We start from the raw sequence: 12,801 nt of genomic DNA on the forward strand, positions 1-12,801 counted from the left end.
ATTTAACCACTAATGAATTAGAACGAAACATGATTCAAGTTCTTACTCCAGTTAGTCCTACATTTGGCAAGTTAGTTGTATGGTCTGAAAGTTTAGCAACTGAATGTTCCATTCTTATAACTGCACATCTGGCTATAATGGAAGAAACTTTAATCATATTAAAGCCACTTGTCGGCAGTTTTCCATGCCCTGGACCAAAACTGAGTAAATATGAGTCAGTGTTTGAATGTGGTTGAGGCGTGGGATATAAAGACTGAACGCAGCAAGGAAACGGCAGAGCAAGAGAGAGAAGCAGCTCCTTTACTCTGAGAAAGCAGCCAGCTGATCACACAAGAGGCAGAATGAAAGCCTTCCTCCTCACCATTGCTGCAGTGCAGATTCTCCACTGCTCAGGTAGGTACCAGAGACAGCAGCACCCCATTGAGCAACAAGTTATTGCCATTGAGGCTCACTCCTTGAGATATCACCAATGTGTAAAAATAACTCGCTGAAGAATCCAACACGAGGTACTTCAGCTATTTGCTTAGTTGAAAACTGAGCAGCAACAGGCTATTCCTGGAGTGTTTTGCACAATTTTCCTTTTTTTCTTCACAGGAGTACCAAACCCTGAGGACGCTTTGCGGGCAGCTGTTATGAAGCTGAATGAAATAAGTGAAATCAGTCACCTTTGCCGTACCATCAGCAGCACAGTGATAGATGTAAGTGTGTCCTGGTCTCAGTCTGTTTCACTCTCTAAAGTCTACAGGAATGTTATTGAGTGCAGTTCAACACGAATTATCAATCGGAACAGGATGGTATATTACACACTGACGGCGATCACAGTTCAGGAATGTATATCGTGATTCAGTGTACAATTTTGAAATTCTGACTGGGGAATTAGATTAACCTGTTGCGAGTGAGGTTAGAATTTCTTCCAAGCTATATATCTAAGAGATCATAGCTGTTTTATAGCCTTTACTTTTTAACGCTTTGCAAATAAATACAGATTAAAGTTTGAAGCTTGAGTTTCAACTCCCTCTGGTTGATGGATCCCAAGGTGATGTTGGATTTGAAATCAAGTTGATCACACCCTGTTCCCACGCAGTTACCACACTTCCTGAGGCTTGTGCTCAGCTCTCCTTAGGCAGGAGGCTCATCAATGCAAAGAGTTTGTCCTATGAATGGACTCCTGGGCTGAATGTAGGTGCCATCCTGCTGAGCAGGAGGAAGACAGTGGTATTCAAGTAGTCTTTCCCTGGGCAGATTTTGTAGAAAACTGTCCTCACCAGGCTGCCCTCTCCCTGACACAACACACACACACATACACACATCCCATCTCAATCAAAGACCACAATGCCCATTCCAGTGCATTCCCCCGCCCCCACCTCCCCCCCACCCCGTATTATCACATCCAACCCTCTCCCATCACACCCAACCTACACCCCATCACCGCCCGCTCACACAATCAATGAAGTACAATGCCCACTGCCAACTCTCGGTCTCCTCTAGCCCCACCCGCCCCTCACCGATTGCTACCCCTTGATTACACTTCACTTATCACTACCCTCCCCAGCCCTGTCAATCCCTTCATGACCATGGAGCAAAATCTTTACTGACTGAGGTGGCCTTTAGAAGGTCTAATGCAGTGAAGCCAGAGTGTTCAGTTTGAAGATGGACAGAGTACCCCAACCAGAGGAGTGCGGTGGTCACTCCATCCAACCAGCAATATGATGCAGCATGCAGCTGAGGTACCACAAAGACCCTGTTCAGCCCTAAGATTATGATACAATATTTAAATATGTTGAGATATTTAGGTCAGATAATGAAAGGTTTTGGTCAAATTGGTAAATTTTAAGGCAGAATCTTAAACATTAAAAAAAAAATCAAAACTAGGAGCAGAAGGCCATTTGGCCCTTAAAGCATGCTTCACCATTCAGTATGGTCATGGGTGATCACCCAACTCAGTGCCAATTTCTCTCCATTCACTTTGAACCTTTTATCACTAAGAACTACATCTATTTTCTTTTTGTAAACATTCAATAATTTGGCCTCTGTGGCAGAGAAAGGCTCATCATTCACCAGTGAAGAAATTTCTCTTTGTTTCAATCCTAAATGATCTATGATGTATCCTTAGATTGTGACCACTGGACCTCAATCATAGAACCCCTACAGTGTAGAAACAGGCCCTTCAGCCCAACAAGGCCACACCGACCCTCAGAGCATTCCACCCAGACCCATCCCCCGAATCTACACATCCCTGAACACTATGGGCAATTTAGCATGGCCAATCCACCTAATCTGCACATCTTTGGAATGCGGGAGGAAACTGGAGCACCTGGAAGAAACCCACGCAGCCACGGAGAATGTGCAAACTCCACACAGACAGTCACCCGAGGGCAGAATCGAACCTGGGTCCCTGGCACTGTGAGGCAGCAGTGCTAACCACTGACACACCGTGCTGCCTCTAAACGTCCTGGACTCCCCGGTCATCAGGAACATCCATCGTGTGTTTACCCTGTCTAGTTCTGTTAGAATTTTAGAGGTTTTATGAGATTTCCTCTCATGCTACTGAACTGTAGTTAACATAGGCCTAACCAATCCATTCTCTCTTTACACATCAATCCTGCCATTGTGGAATTAGTCTGGTGAATCTTTGTTGCACTCCCTCTGTTGTCAGTACATCCTTCCTCAGATAAGGAGATCAAAACTGCACACAGCATTCCAGGTGTGGTCTCACTAAGGCCCTGTACAATTGCAGCAAGTCATCCCTGCCTGTGTATTCAAATTCTTTCAGTATGAAAGCCAACATATCATTTGCCTTCTTCACCGCCTGTTACACCTACATGCACAAGGACACCCTGGTCTTGTTGCACCTCTCCCTTTCCAAGAAAGGAAAGCCAGATAAAGAGATAGAGAGGTTAAATAGAAAGAACTCCAAAGTTTAAAGCCCAGGAAGTTTAAGAGATTGCTGCCAAAGTTGAAGAATTATAACTGTGGGAGTTCAGGAAATCAGAATTAGAGGAATACAGATATAGCGGAGGGTTGTAGGGCTGGATTGCAGAGATAGGGAGAGTTCAGGGCCTGGAGGGATTTGAAAACAAGGATGACAATTTAAAAACTTAATAAGTATTACTTTGCTAACAGATCTGTAAGCACAGGGTGATGGATGAATCCCTCAGAGGTGGCAGAGTGCTAAAGAGACAGCATTAGAAAAAGCTAAGCCTAGAGATAACAAAGGCATGAATGAAGGTTCAGCAGGACAAATATGACAAGCACATATTGTCATACTATTAAGACCTGGATGAGAATTCAAGCATAAGGATACTGTTCTACATTGTACATCGCCACCCACCATTCGTAAGGACATAATAAACTGAAACAGAAATAGGCCATTCAGCCCCTCAGGCCCGCCCCATAATTCTAGATCATGACTGATCAGCTTCAACACCACTTTTGTGCACTGTCCATATATTCTTTGATATTGTTATTTTGTCGAAATTTATTGATCTTCGTCTTGAACAGCCAAGGCTCTACAATGCTCTGGGGCAGAGAATTCTGGAAATTCATCACTTGCTGACTGCAAAAATTCCTCCTCATGATCATCTAATTTGTCACAGTTCAGCATATAGAGTTTTAATGGATTTTTATAACATACACCGTGTACAGGCCAAGTTGTATTTCATTGACTCAAGGCCAGTGAGCAGGGAATCTGTCCAAATGACTCCTGGCCAGAGAGTTGAGCTTTGGGTGAAGATCTTTTGTTGTTGCCTGCCATGATAGTTTTCTGACAGCATCACCATTTACCATGAACCATCTGGAGGAGATCCATCGACAAGACACTAATGTAGCCATTCATCTGATGGAGAGGCAGTTATTCAGGAAGCAGGAAACCTCCCATGTTGTAGAAATGACAAAGAAAGATAGGAGCTGGAGTAGACCATTCAGCCCCTCGAGCCTGTTTCACCAGTCTGGATCATGGCTGATCATCTACCTCACCCCCATAATTTTACAAATCCCTGGAGCCACTTCCCAGTCCCTCACCATTTAAGAAATACTCTGAGCCTCTCTCCCTCCTACAAAAGTGGATAGCCTCACGTTCATCCACATTATGTTCCAGCTGCTATACATTCCATTTAAACCGGCTCGAAGCCTCTTTGAATCCTTTATGCATCTCACATTCCCCTCTCCTATAATCATCTGCAAACTTGGAAATATTACAACTGGTTCCCTCATCTAAATCATTGATCTAAATTGATGAGAAACTGAAACTTCAGTACTGAATCCTTTGGGCATCATTTTGGTCACAGCCTGCCAACCTGAGTATTATCCCTACTCTCTCTGCCTGTTAACCAATCCTCAATCCATGCTGGTATATTGCCCCATTCCATACATTTTCATTTTGTTTATTAATGCCCTGTGTGTGGCTTTATCCAAAGGCTTCCAGAAACTCAAACACACCACATCCACTAGTTTCCCTTATTGACATTTCCAGTATTTATCTGTATACATATACTATTAACTGATAAATCTCAGAACATAATCAATCATACTTCTTGAGGACATATATCTAACATCTATTCCTTCATCTAGCTTTCTCCCACTGGAAAATTCTCCTACAACGTGGATTTGGCATTTTCTGTGAAAGAAACCGTCTGCTCCAAAAATTCTGGGCTCGAGTTTGATGATTCTAGCTGCAGTTTCCGGCCCACAAAGATTGCTGTAAGTAACCGAGTTCGTGATGAGAAAAACATTTCTGCCTTCATTTCTTCACCACCCCTGCTAACGTGAGTGGATTGCTGTGAAATGCACACCCAAGTGATGACAAACACTTTGTTTGTGAGCGCCAAACTCATTCACCAGGCGTTTATTTTTTTTAAACCAGAGGCTCACATGGGCTCACTTTGCAGGATCAGCAACATATTTTCTTCATTATAGAGCGAATGAATGGTCTTATTCAGTGGAGCTTTGTCACACCGGAGGCAGGGCTGCTTCGTGGTGGTTGAAGTCGTTCAGCTTCATGTGAAGTTGTGTTGGCTGTTCTGAGCACTGTGACCGGATGTGTTCAAAGTTTGCAACGGTTACCTGTTGCTTCCTACAGAGGGTTTCTATTTATCCAAAACGTGTGCGTCAGAGCGAATGAGGGGAGGCAACTGCAAACAAACCTATCCTCATTGGGTGTGCCGGTGAGGTAGAAGAATGTTCCTTTCAGAAATAACTCCATTTAGTTGACGGTATATTTCAACCCTTAGGGTTAACAGGAGATGGACTTTGTGTTGTCAAGTGGGTAGGATAATTCTTATGAATTTGAATCTATTCTGTTTCTCATGTCTGGGCTTTATACCCCGTCCACAACAATATTAGGAATTATAGTTCGTAATTTTATTTCACGACAAAGTTAAAACATCCATGCAAATAGAAGCAGTTTCAGCAACAAGAGGCCATTTAAGGCAGTATCATGGGTGCCATGAATCTACTTTTTGTGCTCACTAATGTAGTTTTCATGGGAAAATTTCCAATTTTGTTCTAATGTCAATATTTTTACTCCATTTTCTGGTGCTGTAAAAACAGAACGCATCACTGAAGAGCACAGAAGGACTGATCCAGTTAACTCTTTCTTGGCTCTCATTTATGTCAGCGATATTGTTGGGGCTTAGACCCACTCTGGGATTCTGGGATAACTGCTGACACCAACACAATGGCTGGAAGCCAGCAGAGAAACCAACAGAGCTCTGCAAGACTAGGAGAGAATGGCAGTGCATGTTGAGGGATCAAACGTTTTGTATGGAATGTCAGACCACCCTCACCCTCTCACCCCTATGTCTAATCTGTAAGGCACCAATTTTCCATTTTCATTCCAACAATTTCTGAGTGGAACTTGAGTAAGTGGAGAAGCAAAATGAGGGAGGGAATCTCACTGTCCCCCTTTCCCAGTACCTCCTCTCCAAGATATTCATCTACTGATGTCCATTACTTGCTAATGATCACTGGAAGGAACGGAAATATTTTTAAGGGCAAATTGTCATTTGAGGCCCTGGCGCGTTAGAGACAAGCTTCAAGGAACAACAGAGCAGCAGGAGAACCACACTGCGCAGCAAATCTCCAAAGTCTGCTGCTCTAGATATGGTAATCCCAACATCTCCACTCCCAAAAGGCAATCTGTTCAATGCACAGCAGTGGCTCGGAGGCCAGAAATTTGTCCAGGACCAGAGAATCCATCTTTGAGCCAACAGAAGTCCCAGGTCCACAAAGATTGGAATTAAATGCCTGGAAGCTTGATTTTTGTGAGCAAGGGGCAGTGTGACGAAATGGTGGCACTGTAGTTAGCGCTGCTGCCTCACAGTGCCAGGGACCAAGTTCAATTCCAACATTGAAATTCCAACATTCTCCCCATGTCTGTGTGAGTTTCTTCCAGGTGCTCTGGTTTCCACCTGCAGTCTAAAGATGTGCAGTTTAGGTGGATTGGACATGCTAAATTGCCCTGTAGTATCCATCGATGTGCACATGAGATGGATTGGCTATGATAAATGTTAAGGGGATAGGGTGGGATGCTCTTTGGAGAGTTGGGGCAGACCCTCTTTGAACTGTAACGATTCCGTGATTCGAGGCTGATGGGTGAGTAGCATCATTTACTCATGTGGGAACGTGTGCAATGGAGAGCCTGTCAACTTCCCAACTCTTCCCAATTAAATCTGGGTCAGGAAGGTTCGGAATAGCCAACTGAAACCACATAAAAGGCCTCCTCCTGCCACCTCTGCAGTTATGGTGAAATTATGTGGGCAGGCCACCCTGGCAGACCTGCCCTGCAGGGATAGTCAGAGACTATCTTCTACTCAAGTACCCTGTGATCTATGGTAGGATCCTCCAGTGGCAAGTGCCAACCCCATGGCAGGACTCCTCACTGCCCTCCAAACTTAGGCCCCTCTGTGGCATGCCCGACCAACCACAGTTCTCCAGCCAGTGGACAGGCCCAACACGGCAACTAATAAATCCAGCACAAACATGCTGAAAGCAATGGAAGAAGAGAAGACCCATTCTGTCAATCCTGCGTAATTGTGAGGCCTCACAAAGCACTAGATAGCAACATCCCGACACTGCCTGAAAATCATGTATATCGGAAAAGATGTGAGCTGGAGAAAAACTCAGGCCACTTAAGGAGAGGGAAATCTTAAATATTGTTTTTTGTACCTTCCCATTGGCTCTCTCCACCAGGTCTTGCCCCTGACTTCTACAACTTGATTTTACACCAATGTCTCGGAAACCCAAGAGAAAGTCATGGTCGTTTTGCAAAGTACCAGTGCGAATAAAGGACCACTAGCTCAGACTCTGTTTCTTCAGGATGTACCAATGCAGCAGCAGATATGAAGATTCAGGATTTGGAAAACATACACAGCAATGCTCACCCCTGATGTGGTTTTGTTTCTACAGGAGACAGCTACATGCAGGAGTCGTGTTAAATATTTAGCTGATGAGGTACTCGATGTTGATGTTGAATGTCATGGCTTCAAAAAGGCCAGGGGCAATGGAGACTCGCTGGAGAGGCAGAGGAGTGAAAGTGAAATACGCAGAGGCAACAAAGAGCAGAGTGACATTTTTCAAGGAGGGAAGGTTCACAGCAAACCCACCAAAGGCAGAAAAGGCCACAGAAAACAATCATCAAGGGCCAGTCATAACAGAGGATCATCAGAATTGACTAACAGCAGTGAAGAGGTAAGCTGTCAATCTTTAGAAGTTTTCTTTTCGTCAAGTGATCGTGGTCTGTTGTTCTCCCACCATCTTAAGTACAAAAAAAGTGAAGAGCATTACATTTCAAAACAAACAAAAGTGGTGCCCGAATCAAATATGTAATCATCCCACTCCTCCAATCTACAATATTTTCTAATATTGCATTCTGCAAAGCTTTATCAAGGGCTTTCCTAAAATCTGTATATACTCCATTGTCCAATTTCCCCCAACTAACACAAGTGTTAGCTTCTCAAAGAATTCTATGAGGTTTACCAAGCACAGCTGATCCCACTGAAACCCCTGTTTACTATTCCTAACTCTTTCCCTCTGTTTAAGCAGGTGGTAATTTCATGATGAATGCAAAGTGTTTTTTTTTATTTAAATGTTGGAGTGATTTGGTGTATTTGCTGTGAGGCGCATTTTCCAGTTCCTGTACAATTGTTAAATGGAACTCACAATGGCAATATGTTGGTTTATGGTGTGCCCATTAGATTGAACTGGGGAGAAATTACATTCTGAAACCTGTAGTGGTGAACAGACTCCCTGCTCCCTATCAGTTGGCTGTCATGGGAAGCCTCGCTGTTCTAGTCATGAGCCAAAATATAACGCACAGATTAGGAGCCTCCATCCTTTTGTTCATTCGCCATTACAATTTATAAGTACTAACAGATTGTATCATTCTTTCACATTCTGCACTTATTGATAACGGGCTCAGATTAACCTAATTGGAGGATCTTAAAGATTTGCTGGAGACACACTGGCAACATAATAATACCACCATGTCCCGACTTCTGTGGGACGAGGATGAATGTGAATTGTCTCCTGGCCAAAAAACGGTACTCACCAACTATTCATAATGCTGAGTTGCCTATTCTTCCTTTTCAGTCTGATCTTACAGATCAAATGCATAGAGCATCATCTAGTTTACCCTCACCCCCCATAATTCTCTTGCCCCCAATTGGTGCTGCCCAAGTGCTGGTTCAGTATCCAAAGTTAACTATTCTCTACAGATACGGCACAAATGACACAGGCCTCACAGTAAGGATTACAGTTTAGTGTGCTCTACCGTTTGCCTATCCACTCAAAATACAAATTGGCCCCAATTTATTATTTATTGCTCAGTGCTAAAGCAAAAGCAGCCCAAGCAGGTGAGAACCGCCCCATACTACAACAACTTGTATTAAAGTAGGGAAAATAGATGGATGATTTTAAGAAAGGAATTCCAGAACTTATGACTTTTACAGATGAAGGAACTGCTGAAACTGAAGTAGTGACCAAAATAAGGAATATGCAAGAAGTCAAAATTGGAAAACAGATATCTCAGAGAGTTGTGAAGCCAGAGGAGTTTATAGAGGTGGGGTGGGGGGGCGGGAGGGAGTGGGGGTGGGTGAAGCCATTATCATTAAGAATATGAACAATGTTCCACCATCACAAATTCAATATCAATGTTTCAGGGGAGCAAAGCTGAACTGTAGAAAGATTCCCTGACAGAAACGACTTGCTAAATCAATCTGAATAGATGATTATTACAAAACAATGTTCCCACTGTCACCTCTAGGACTTGTAACAGTTAGAAAATATGCTTGCAGAGAACTGGCCCTTCTCAACACTAAGCTATTGCAAAATGGTTAAGTGCAGCCCATATTATTCCAGGATTCATTAATCTGGTAAATGCACTATATGTTAGTGTTCTATCCTTGTAATCACCTCAAGTCCACCAAACCTCCAAGATATCTGTTGTGCATTCCCAATTTTAATCCCTCAAGCATTAGTGGCTGTGCCTTCAGTTGCCTAGGCCCTAAGCTTTTAAATTCTTTCCCTAAACCTTTCGCTCTGTCTACCTTATTTTCATCTTCTGAGGTGCTCCTCAAAACATAACTCTTTAAACAAGCTTCTGGTTACCTGTCCTATTATTTCCTTAGGTGGCTTGGTGTCATACTTTGTTGTATCGTGATGAACTTTGGGACATTCATTACATTAGTGCAATATAAATATAAACTGTTGTGTTGAATACAACCATTCACCTAAACACTGAGCAACAATCACACATCTACAAAGTAGGAAATCTACTCTTATAGCTATGTTATGTTATTTCATTTATATCTTTTGTTTGGAAATCATTTTGAAGTTTGGTTCCCTGGGTTAAATATCTTAATATTTCAATGCAGCTGAAAATGACATCAAGGGAATCATGGATGGAGGAATCTCTAAACGTGAGTAAGCTTGGACTTTGTGTCAGAGAATTACCTCTCAATCATGATCATCAACAACAATAAAGCTTTGAACTCAGACAGAGCTCTGTCCATCTGAAAATGAACATTTTTTCATTCTGTTAATTCCAGGAATATGATGATTCAAGATTCCGACACTAACCCAAGATAAATCTTCTGGAACGTTAAGCTTGGTGTGAACACAAGAAGACCTCATTTCGATTAAAGAAGATATTATCATATATTGTTCATATATCAGGAAAAACATGTTACGACAACAAAAGTTTTCTGCGCTTTGTATATGGCCTCATCTGTGTATTGTCTTTCATGTTAATGCTCATATGATGAACAACACGATAAATGTTCCCTGGCACTCTTCAAACTGATGTTACTTTTCATTTCACTGGTAAACTTAGGAATTCTAGTGCGGAGAGTGAGCAATCTGCCTGCCACACAATGCCAGATTTCCTCCGTTTAACATGCTCTACTAGGTCTTTCGCTACAAAAGAACAGGAGTGGGGAGAAGGACAATTGAAATGGGGAACTTCACACTTTATTTCCCCAGTATGGAAATTTGAAAATGCCTGCACGGCGGAAGTGAATTGTGAAATTAGTGCCCTGTATCATGGGTAGAAGTTGAACAAAGACTTTGGCTGTGCCCTGTCTTATTGGAACCACTTCTCCTAAAATTGGTGTTAAGTCCCAATCAAGCCTGCTGTGCAACTTGTCTCAGTCTCCAGATTTGCAGGGAGGGAATTTATAAAAACAGAAAACTCATAGCAGGTTTGGGCCTGCATGAAAAATGAAAAGACAATAGTTTTTTGTCTAAGTGGTCTCTAGGAGTTTCTGTGGGCAATTAGTTCAGAAAACAACGTACAAAAGAATGGGAGCCCTCTTTTCCAATGAGTATCGTGTGAGAGGTAAAGTGGCATTACCAGAAAGTTGACAAAACAGCCCTCGCTGTGGAAAGTCAACACGCTCAGTCCATGTAGCCTCAACACAGCAGTCATTGCAAGCGAGGGTGCAGTGAAAGGATGTGGACAGAGTGGCGGCGATCATTGTTATTTACCCTGTTATTTGTTTATGCTGCTCTTCAGTTATCTTCGTCAGATGCATATTTAGAATTGGACCTCTCTATTCTATCCCCAAGTGCAGGAGTTGAGACTTCAGATGATTTACTTCTCCAAATCCACACTGTTCCACTGTCATAGTGCAGTGTGAGAGAGAGAGTTAGCCAATTACCACCAACCATCATTTAGGAAAAGAAAAGATGCCTTGAGACCAGTTAAATAACTAAGGAGAGTGCTCCCTGTTTGTTGAATTGTTCTGATCACATCTATATTTTTTTAAGGCAATCTACTCTGTTTAATTGAAATTTGATCAATAAATTGATGATTTTATGACTCATATAATACATGGCCCAGTTTCCGTTTAATGAATGTCATCTCAGATCACATATAGTGACATTAATTTTTCTGTAACCATTCTCTCTTATTGGGAACCAGAATCGTATAATCAATCATTGTTGGTATTTATTAATTTTGCTCTTACGCACCCTTGTTCACTGCTCAAACTCTAATACGAATAGCTGGACTGAATCCATGTGACCAAGCCTCTCAGCCGTTAACCGGTGGTATCATGTACCCCCTCAATCACTTCTTGGATAAGCTAAGGGCGTAATTCCAATGATATCAAGCACTCAACCCAACATCTCCAAACTTTACCTTCCCAATCCAGATGGAAAATCCAATACTTCAATGTCTTTTGGAGGTGGATAGCGGCATGGGGTAGAGGAGAGGGTAAATGTTGAGAGATGTGTGGGATGATTTAATGACATCTGCATAGTTTGTAAACAGCAGTAGGCCATGGAAAGATTCCTGACAGAAATGGTTGTCATACTGGAAGTGACCCCAAGCCAAGGAATAACATCTTCTTCTCCAGTCCTCGGGATGATGGCCAGTTGAAAGCAAAATCGGATAAGTGATAATATGGACAGACAGGTTTGTGAAGAATGACGTAGATAATTTGAATCTTTCTGACATCAACACTAAAAAAAAGCCAGCCAGGTTTAGATTTGAAAGAAATGTTTAAATTTGGAATTGCTCATCTCAATTGAATTCTTGGCACCAGGCAGAATCTTAGATTATCTTCACTGAAATGCTGAAAGTCTGTTTGCAAACTATCATTCTTTTCTGAGTTGTTTTCAATGTGCTACCTTTCATCTCGAACAAAGGGAAATGAATTTAGCAATTTTTTGGACTATGTACCTCTAATAGTTGCGTGCTGCTCCTTGAATGGTTAACTTGATGATATGATAAAAGGATCTTTTGTGCTGCAGCTTAACAACAGCAAGGATTCCCTGACCTCCTGGCTGTCTGATTTTCTCAATTCCAAATATTTACACTTTTTGGCCCATATTGCAGGCGGCACTTATTTTCTTGCATCACAGCGAATGCACAATTGCATTGGTGACATGAGATACTGTACCCAGGTCGCACAATCAGAATCTATGCTGTTATTTGGGTTTTTCAATCACAGCTATCATGTTCCAGCAGGCTGACAATAACAGCCCACACTTATCCATCTTTCACATGCATAGGTAAACAAAACAATTTCTCTCTGGCTATGAACCCAGCTTGCAGTAACTTGCTCTGTTCTATTTACAGACAGCTTCTGTTCTGCTTTCACTCACTCCTGTGTTGGAAATGTCAAATGCATAAGCAGACTTACAGACTGGGAAGTGAACCCAATTTATGGACTGGGATTTAGAAATACCCCACTTCCCAGCTGGGAATTCGGGCTGGGGGGGTATGGGGAGCCTGATTTGGCCAACTCTGGAAATCACGTGGAAGGCAATGGAGACAACAAGGTGCAAGGCTGGATGAACACA

General features: G+C 42.5%; 1 protein-coding gene across 2 annotated transcripts in view; it reads left to right on the forward strand.

Annotated features, from left to right (window-relative positions):
- The first annotated feature begins 256 nt into the window (after positions 1-256).
- The window catches only part of spp2 (secreted phosphoprotein 2), a 30,474-nt gene continuing 17,929 nt past the window's right edge, over positions 257-12,801 (forward strand). The window contains exons 1-6 of one of the 2 annotated variants that reach the window (XM_020518583.2): positions 262-393; positions 595-698; positions 4,570-4,698; positions 7,405-7,686; positions 9,870-9,914; positions 10,044-11,323. In XM_020518583.2, coding sequence (XP_020374172.2) covers positions 342-393; positions 595-698; positions 4,570-4,698; positions 7,405-7,686; positions 9,870-9,914; positions 10,044-10,073 — 642 coding nt within the window. In that variant the 5' untranslated portion in view covers positions 262-341 and the 3' untranslated portion in view covers positions 10,074-11,323. Of the gene's footprint in view, positions 394-594; positions 699-4,569; positions 4,699-7,404; positions 7,687-9,869; positions 9,915-10,043; positions 11,324-12,801 lie in introns of those variants that run through there. The other variant, XM_048599016.1, reaches the window with a different exon arrangement.

This window comes from Rhincodon typus, chromosome 7, assembly GCF_021869965.1.
Source record: "Rhincodon typus isolate 14 chromosome 7, sRhiTyp1.1, whole genome shotgun sequence".
NCBI lineage: Eukaryota > Metazoa > Chordata > Chondrichthyes > Orectolobiformes > Rhincodontidae > Rhincodon > Rhincodon typus.